Source organism: Crocodylus porosus, unplaced genomic scaffold (genome assembly GCF_001723895.1).
Source record: "Crocodylus porosus isolate Cpor-Errol unplaced genomic scaffold, CroPor_comp1, whole genome shotgun sequence".
NCBI lineage: Eukaryota > Metazoa > Chordata > Crocodylia > Crocodylidae > Crocodylus > Crocodylus porosus.
This window is the reverse complement of record NW_017728886.1, coordinates 81,359,995-81,368,696: the sequence shown is the minus strand read 5'-3', so window position 1 is coordinate 81,368,696 and position 8,702 is coordinate 81,359,995. Positions and strand designations below refer to the sequence as shown.

General features: G+C 38.1%; 1 protein-coding gene across 3 annotated transcripts in view; it reads left to right on the top strand.

The window, feature by feature from the left end:
- Positions 1-8,702, top strand: part of UBP1 (upstream binding protein 1 (LBP-1a)) — a 62,968-nt gene that overhangs the window by 27,523 nt on the left and 26,743 nt on the right. For all 3 annotated transcript variants that reach the window (XM_019537678.1, XM_019537686.1, XM_019537693.1), the window contains 3 exons: positions 1,159-1,235; positions 5,986-6,091; positions 7,790-7,896. In XM_019537678.1, coding sequence (XP_019393223.1) covers positions 1,159-1,235; positions 5,986-6,091; positions 7,790-7,896 — 290 coding nt within the window. The remainder of the gene's footprint in view (positions 1-1,158; positions 1,236-5,985; positions 6,092-7,789; positions 7,897-8,702) is intronic.

Genomic DNA, 8,702 nt, shown 5'->3' with positions numbered 1-8,702 from the left:
CAGGGGAGAGAGGTGGAGGCCATCTCTTCCCAGCAGCTTGCTGCCTCTCTCTCCAAAGAGCGGGCTGTGGTCATGGAAGCCAAAGCCTTCCTGATAACACCAGCGCCGCAGTCTTTGGTTCACCGCGTGGATCCTCCTATAATATGTAATTATATAGGATTGTACCTGTAAGTAGCCTCATTCCAACCTGGTACTTCCCTTTTCAACAGTGTTGCTTTAAGTCATCTCCTTATGCATCTTAACAATATTTTGATCTACCTTCCATTTTACTTCTTTTTGGTATGTGTGACACCACAAAGTGTAGAACTAGCCTCTCTGTCTCTGACTCTCTCTCTCTCTGAAAGACTGCTCCCCTCTCAAAGAAAATGGTATGTCAGTGTAGCAAATATCAGAGGAATTCAAGCTTTGGAGACACCTGCCCACTGCAATAGATCCTCTTCTGCCTTTTAATCATTCTAGTCCTACTTCTAGAGGTGTTGAGAGACTTGCCTTTGTCTCATGATCTCCTTCAAGCCAAGGGACAGAATGTTTCCTATTGTTTTCAGATAAACTGTTCCTACCTTCCTTTGTACTAAAACAAACTCACCTATAGCACAGCAGGATGATTCATCATATTCAGTGGAAAATTTTTGGTGTTGACTGTTTTAAATTGCAACTAGTCAACAACTCATTCAAGGATCGGTATTTCTAAGAATTTATGCAACTAGTTTTTCCCATACACTGGTATAAAGCTAAAATGCAGGCAAATAATATAATTACTATGCTGTTTCTTTGCTGACAGAGTGTTGTTCCTGTGTGAGTATTGCTTTGGTAGTCCCACATTGCTTTAATCTATTTCTTTTTAAATGTTAAGAAATTAGTATTTGAATGTGTTTTGTTCCTTGCTGCCAAATAATTGGAGCAGATGTTTAAACTGCATGTAAAGTAGGAAGCCCGTGGTTTGGAATTATCTGTAGTTTCAAGGGTACATTAAAGATTTAGCATCTTTGTTATACTACCTGCTCTGTGCTGTGAAGTAAACCATGTTTTCTGCAACTTCCTGTGTGGAGTTCTGTAACACAGTGGATACCAACTAAATAGTCATTGAAGTGTAGTAAACACAAAGAGGCTTTGTGTTGACTTTTTTTAATTGATATAAACTTTTTCTTTTCTCTAAAGGTCAGTCCTATGAAATACGGATGCTAGATAATCGGAAAGCTGGAGACATGCCAGAGATCACTGGAAAGCTGGTGAAGGTGAAGTAAAGTTGTTGTTCTAGATAACATAACAGGGATTGCAGCTGGCTGCATAGTTTGTTCAGTGGTTTTCATATTGTGACTCAATGTTATAGCAGGAAAAAAAACTGGAAACTTTTCTGTCCCTCACAGTCTAACCATGAAGAAAGGAGAAGTTGCAGCCCAGGTTTTAAGCTTGTTGAGAGACAGGGAGTGCTAATGGATAATCAGGGTTTTCTTTCCAGTTAACATGGCTGTCTCAAATCAAGTGACTTAACCAAAAAGAATAAAACAAGTTGATTAAGGTTTTCAATTTTGTTTTAACGTGTCGTATCTGACATAAAAGTGTTGTAACACTTGTACGTCCTCAGGTTGTGACCATTAACTTTGCAGTTATTTACCATTCTCACTAGGGATTCATATCTAGAATTGATTTTGTCAAGAGGATAATTTTAAAAAGTGATGCCGTTGATCATTTAATCGGCCTTAATCAGCATGGTAGGATTTTGCCTTTGACTGACCTACCCTGCTGCCATTAGGGAAGAATATTCTGTATAGGTATTGGGGGCTCCTCAGAAAGCCACAGTTATGGGTAGCCATCCCGTGCTTCCCAATTTTTCTTGCAAGTTATCTCTTTAGAGAAGAAGACTCCTTTTTTGTTGTTGTTCTGTAATTGTGGCTGAATGTTCTTTGCTTTAAAATATGAATAGTTATACTTGTCTTTTAAAATAAGCTTGAAAATTTATGGAAAACCTTGAGCTTAGTTGAAAACTTGCTTTCCAGCATAAGCCAAAATGACTCCCCCTTTTCTGCAGGAAGACTGTTTTGGTGGACAGTTCCTGTTTCCTGAAATGTCTGTTTGTTTGTTTGTTTGTTTTTATTTGAAGTGATCAAACTAGGGCTTGATTTGATAGAGAACTACATAAACATGGGGATTACTCTTATTGTTCTTCAGGCAAGCAGTGGACTGCTTTCCAGTTTACAAAATGCTCACATTTGCAAACATAAAGTAAAGCACTGGCAAGCAGCAGAGTTAGCAGAGCACAGCAGACAGCTTCCTTTTCTAAAGCCCTGGTTAGCGTAGCAGTACACTAGAGTCCTAAGTTCCCTAGAACTTTCCCTTTTTCCACACAGCTTGTGGCGGGTAGCTGAGCTGTAGGAGCTGTTTTGTGGCACCAGAGATTAGTCTTATGCAAGCTTCCTGATTCTTCTGATGGCTTTCCTGAATCTCTTTAAGGTACATACTCTTCTTGTTTCCCCAGCTGGGTTTCTGCTCCCAATTCCAGATTTCCTTCTCTAGAATCTTAAACATTGCTAGATTTATGTACACCACATCAGCATAAGGGTAGGGATATGCTGATTTGAGAAACATCAGTTTAACTCGGGGGTTCTCAGCTAGGGGTACACATACCCCTGGGGATACTTGAGAAGGCCCTAGGGGGTATGCACAGGCAGGCGAGTGGGCACAGAGCACTGCCACACACCATCCTGTGAAATAGTATGTTTCAAGTTAAAGTTGAAGGTAGTGGTAATGTACTGGCTTAAGGAAGTATGCAGATATTAGGCCTCCTCCACACAGTACAGGTATTGCACAATTAACTGGCTACCTGCTACACATGCAAAGTAGCTATTGCACAATAAAATGCTTTGACCAGCTATAAAATTAGATCTTGAAAATGTATACTAATTTTATAGCTGGTTTGCTGTCAAGCTTTAATTTGTATGTGCAGCAGGATTTCTCTGCTGCAGCTGGGAGCCAGGGCTGAAAGTCCTGCAGCTGCTAGGGACCCTAAATCCCAGCAGCTGCAGACTCTGTCCTGGCAGCATTCTGCAGCTGCTGGGACCCGGAGTCTCACAGCTGCAGTTACTGGTCTCCACAGCGTGCTTCCTGGTGATCCCCCACGGACCCCTGGGGTGGGGACATCGTTGCTGTGGCGATCTCCCAGTTGCATGGGTTGCCCCTACAGCTAGGAGCTGCTCAGCTGAGGGGACTCCTAGCTGCGAGAGCTTGCTTCTTGTGGGTGCAGGAGGAGCCTGGAATCCCGGAGAGCTCCAGGATCTGGCTTCCCCTGCACCTGCAGTAAGGTACAATAGGATCCAACGTGAGATCCCACCATCGTGTCTCCTGCCATGCATTTGTGGCATTGCAGGGGACACAATTTCATGAATTGTGTGTTAGATCCCATTGTGCCTTTACCTGCATCTGTAGAGGAAGCCTTATAGTTTTGTTTTGTTTTTTAAAAGCACCTCATAGAATTTAGAGTTTAGTTTCAACTTGAAATAAGTTGAAACATTTGAGAATATGAAATTGGTATATAAAACACCTGAACAACTTTGACTCTGCTTCTGCAGGGAAGTTTGTATTTTGGTGTGAATTATACCCATCTTGCAGAAGGAGAAAGTGAGGCACAAAGGTATGATCACATTTGCTTCAGATAAAGTGGTAGCTATTGTTGCCCATCACTATAAGACAGTGGTTCTCAACCAATTTTGACTCAAGACACCCCTGTACAGACTCAAAGTATCCTTTAAAAATGCCAGCTCTTAGTATTCACTCTTTTTGAACTATAGAAAAATAATGGAGGAATTGTTTTGTTGCAAAGAATTCAGAAAGACTACACCTTTTCAAAACACTTTTTAATACTGTGGATTCCTGTTTGGAAACACTGGTTTTTATCTTGCAAATTATGTTTGAACAAGTAACAATGCTAACGTTGCGTGGCACCCGACTAAGGCACCCTGGTTGCCAATCACTGCTTTAGGAAAATAGGCCCCACATGATTTGTCCAAGGTCAAGTACTTAGGGAAAGAAATGAAGTGTTATGACTCACAGTCCCCTGCTTTTATCCATAGTGCTAGCGATGATTTTTTGTTTTAAACTTCCTTCTGGATCTGCAGTAAACAATTATTTTAAGCACGTCATAATGTATTTCCACTTCTATCTTGCCAAATACTCTCATATCTATTCTATCGCATCTATTCTTTCTAGTAGTTGAAACAACATGTCGAAGAAATTAAAATGCATAGCATATTGTTGGTGGATTTCTGAGAGAACACTAGCAAAAGAACTTTTTCCCTCCCTTTTCTCTTTACCTCCTTTCTGACAGTGATTATCTCCATTTTTAAACTAGGCTGGCAGCTACAGTCTTGCTGTCCTGCTCCTTTCCTTGTCCACCAAACAGGGAACCTGTTCAGTGATAATTACAAAAGGTGTTTTTAGACATGATTATCACATTGCTAGACTTCAGGACCTTGAAGCTGAACCACTGTTATCTTCTGTACCACTGCTTTGCTGCTTTGATAAACTTGCAAATTTTTGCCTTGTTGGGGCTTTGGGTAGCATTTTGTGTATCTGGTAAGAATAACCTGCTGTTGATCATTCAGAAAGGCATTTTTTAAATTTTACTAGTTGAATAGATTTTATGACGAACCATTAGGTGGTAGGTGTTGAGAGATCAGAGTTGCTTAATAAATTCATCCTGTTTTGAATTGCTGTAGCATATGAAACATACTGTGGGGCTGTATTTTCATTTTGGACAATTGTTTTCTACAATAAGATATTTTTGTATGTCTGAAAACAGCTGCAAATATATTTACATTCCCAACAGGTTGAAAAGTTTCGGTGAGAAATAACGCCCAATCCTTTTGTATGTTTTGGAAACTAATAGTTTCACACCCGGCATACGAGTGAAGCTATGATACTGAGTTCTTACGTCAGTTTAAAAGACACTTTATCTAAAGTTAACACTTCTGTTTGGTAATTGTTTAATCTACTGTTGTAAGAAGCAACGCCCAGCAGCGTTAGAATTGAAAGACTTGGGACTTTTTATCCACTTTGACTTTCTCATTTGTGTAAAGCCAGTTTGTTTCCCTCTATAGCAGCTTCTCCTGCATGCTTGTTCATACAGTTGGAGAGAGAGACTTTTTACTAAGAAAATGTGATTTGTAAAACCACAAAATATACTAGCTGTATTCATGGATATATGTAATATCTGAAATCTTTCTACTGGGTTTTTAATGAAATCAAATTAGTTGTGTAATAAATAGTAGAAATAGTTCTAGGCTATGAAGTTTCTGTTAGTGGTAACTAAATTGAAATAATTGTTCATTAATATACAATTTAAGTATGATTATCTAGTAGTGAAACTTTTTCGTAAACTGTTATCCATTTTTTCCCTCAAGTATTGGAGGCTGTTATACAGAACTTTTAAATATTTAGATTAATACATTCCTGTTTAGAAATTGTAAATAATACTTTTGCAGATATTTTGTATGAACCTGTTAAATTTTTTAAATAATCAATTTTATACACCACTGCTGAAAGATACCTTCACTTTTGATTTTTCAAACAAAATTTTCAGTACATTTGGTTCAAGCTTTAGTTAAATGCTGTTGAGAATGAATTAATTGCAGTTGTGAACCTTTCTTGTTTTTTCTACTGTTAACCTCACAAATCTTGTGATCTTTCCATTTTGTGGCAGTCCTACCTTAAGCAGTTCCCTCAGTCTCTAATAGGCTTTATGAATAAAAACTTTGTTGACTCTTTATTCCATTTCACACTGCATTATAAACACCTCTTTGGTTCAACTCTGTTTTTATATTAATAGTTAATTCTGAAATGCTTTTGAACACCTGGGGGGGTGGGGTTTGTTGCAAAAATGTTAATACTCACTGCTATTACATGCCATAAGAATATTTTATCTTGAAATTGTCTTTTAATGTGTAATAATTCTAAGACAAATTTGTAATAATTTCTCCTCTTATTAACTAGAGTATTATAAGAGTTGTGTTCCATGACAGACGGTTGCAGTATACAGAACACCAGCAGTTAGAGGGTTGGAAGTGGAATCGCCCTGGGGACCGACTTCTTGACTTAGGTATACCTATCACCTTACTATCAATAGGTTAAAACAGGAAGCTTAGTAAATTGATCCTAATTGTGTCCACAGTAAGGTTAGTGAAAACATATAACTTTTATGCTGCTTTATTTATGTTAGGATATACTAGTCTGATATGCAAAAGTTTTCACCTGAATTGCACTGTAATTTTTTTCAGTGTAAAACTTAAATGTCATCATGTGAAGACTATTATAGAAAGGAAACATTAACACTCCATAATTACAGAGAGGTAGTTAGCTGTGATAATCTGAATGTAGGCAGAAGGCAAGGCGGGGTGGCACCTTACAGACTAACTTGTTCAGAGACTAGAGAGCTTGTTCAGAGAGCTAGTTAAAAGAAGTTAGTTTGTAAAATGCTACTCTGCCTTGCTTTATGACTACATACCATATTTTCTAACATAAAACACACAACTTTTCCCCCAAATTGGGGTGTGTGTATTAAGTGAGAAAGCTTCTGTTTCTCACTGGGATAGAAGCACAATGCTTTGATTCGTGCTGCACAGTGTATCAGCATTACTGTTCAGGCAGCCGAGGGAATCAGTTGACTTACTGGCTTGTTATTATTCACTCTCCACATGATAACAATTGCCTCTTCTTTTTAATGGTTTTGATGTATGATGAATCAAGCCAACGTTTCTTAAGACAGGTTTACTGTCTACTAGTTTATGATCCTTTTTTCCTTTTCCTGCTTTAGTTGAGCAGGAAAGGGAAGGTGAATCAGCTGAAGACTAGGCTCTGTTCCTGCTTTGTGCAGTCATACCTCTGGAAAAAACTTTTCTTTATTTTGCCTTTCAAAAACAAGGTGTATGGTATATTCTGGAGCATGTTTTATTGAAGAAAGTACGGTAATTATGTTCTACTAATATTTCTTTTTTTCAGAATCATAAATCTTTTCTAGTAGTTGGGAACAGACGACAAAAATAATATTTTTATAAAAATAGACTATAAAAACATCATAAAAAGTGGACATAATTTGATATTTAAGGAGTTCTAACTTTTTTTATTTTGCATGTGATAATTTTATGTAGTTCATAAGTGACAGTTCTGTAAGATTTGTAGTAAAACCTTGTGTCTTAAGACTACCTCACATCAGGGGCAGATCCAGAAGGGGTGGTGTGGCACAACTGCATTTAAGCTCATGGCACAGTGTCTGCCTGGAGCCCCCTGCTTTTGTGTAGCTCCCAAGCTCAGAGGGTGAGCATTTTCCACTGCTTATCTCCCTCCTTTTTCGGCAGCTGAATTCAGCACAGAGGAGAAGGGTGCACACACCAGTGTTCACCCCTTGGGCTCCAGAGCTGCCCAAAAGCAGAGGCTCTGAGTAGATGCCACCTGATCAGCTGGTAAGCTCAATGTTCACTGTTTGTGTGGAGATCCAGCAGGAGTTTGTGCTGACCAGGTAGCGAGCTCAGAGCTACTACAAGTGCAACACAGCCAAATGAGGGTGCACCTCCTGCCCTGTCCCTGAGTGCTGCTGTCTCTGATTATTCCTCAGAGACAGATTGTGGTTCTGTGCCATGTTTATTAGAAGACCACAGTCGTTAAACGCCCAAGTTTTTGTCAGCACTGCGCGGCCACTGACAACGAGCTTCACTGAGTTTGTTTGTAAAGTAACAGGTTTTTATTCAGAACACATTCAAGTTAGCTCTCAGCTTTTATACTTTGTACTTTTTTTATTTAGATATTCCAATGTCAATTGGAGTAATTGATATAAAGACAAATCCAAGCCAGCTCAATGCAGTTGAATTTCTGTGGGATCCTGCAAAACGTACATCTGCTTTTATTCAGGTTTGAAACTTTTTTGCATATGTGTACTGATTTGGTCTTTGTCAGGTCATGAATGCAGTTTACTTGGCCCTGTAACTTCTCTCCGTGAATAGCTGAGAGAGATCCTGTAGGTTTGTTTGTGAAGAGAGGGCATTTGCTTTTCCTTTTTCTTTTTTTGTAAATATATAACATCCTAACAAAAGCAAAATTAATTTAATTAACTGCCATCATTTAAAAAAACTTGGAGCCTTGGCAACTGTTGTTACTATAGGTGATGCTGGTTGGGTTTAGAACAGCAGCTTTTAAAACATCAAATACTTAATATGAAAGCATGCTTTAAAAGAAAACTAATAATTATAACAAATACCTTTTAATATTTATAACAAATACCTACCTAAATAGTTGCAGCTTTTTAACACATAATTGGAAATGAAACTAAGTTCCTGGGTAGGCTCGTTCTGAGAACACAAATAAAATTGAACATGCTATGCAAATAGAATTTGAAGCTGGAAGTTTCCAAAGTCTTTTTAGTTATTTTATTGATACAGTTTATTCTGAAATTGTTTTATTCATGACCAGGGATCATGGTTTTTCTTTGTTTAAAACACCCAAATTCTCTGATTTAAAAACCCCCAAATCTGTGTTTTTCCACAATTAAAATGAAATGCCATTATGTATCATTTGAACACAATGTTTTATTGATATATTTACAATTTTAAAGCAATTTGGAAGCCTCCCAGTGTCTCAGTCATTCTAATAAAATACATTCATAATAACTATACATTTTGGCATTTGACTTTTTTTTTTTTTAAATCATGGAAAATCAG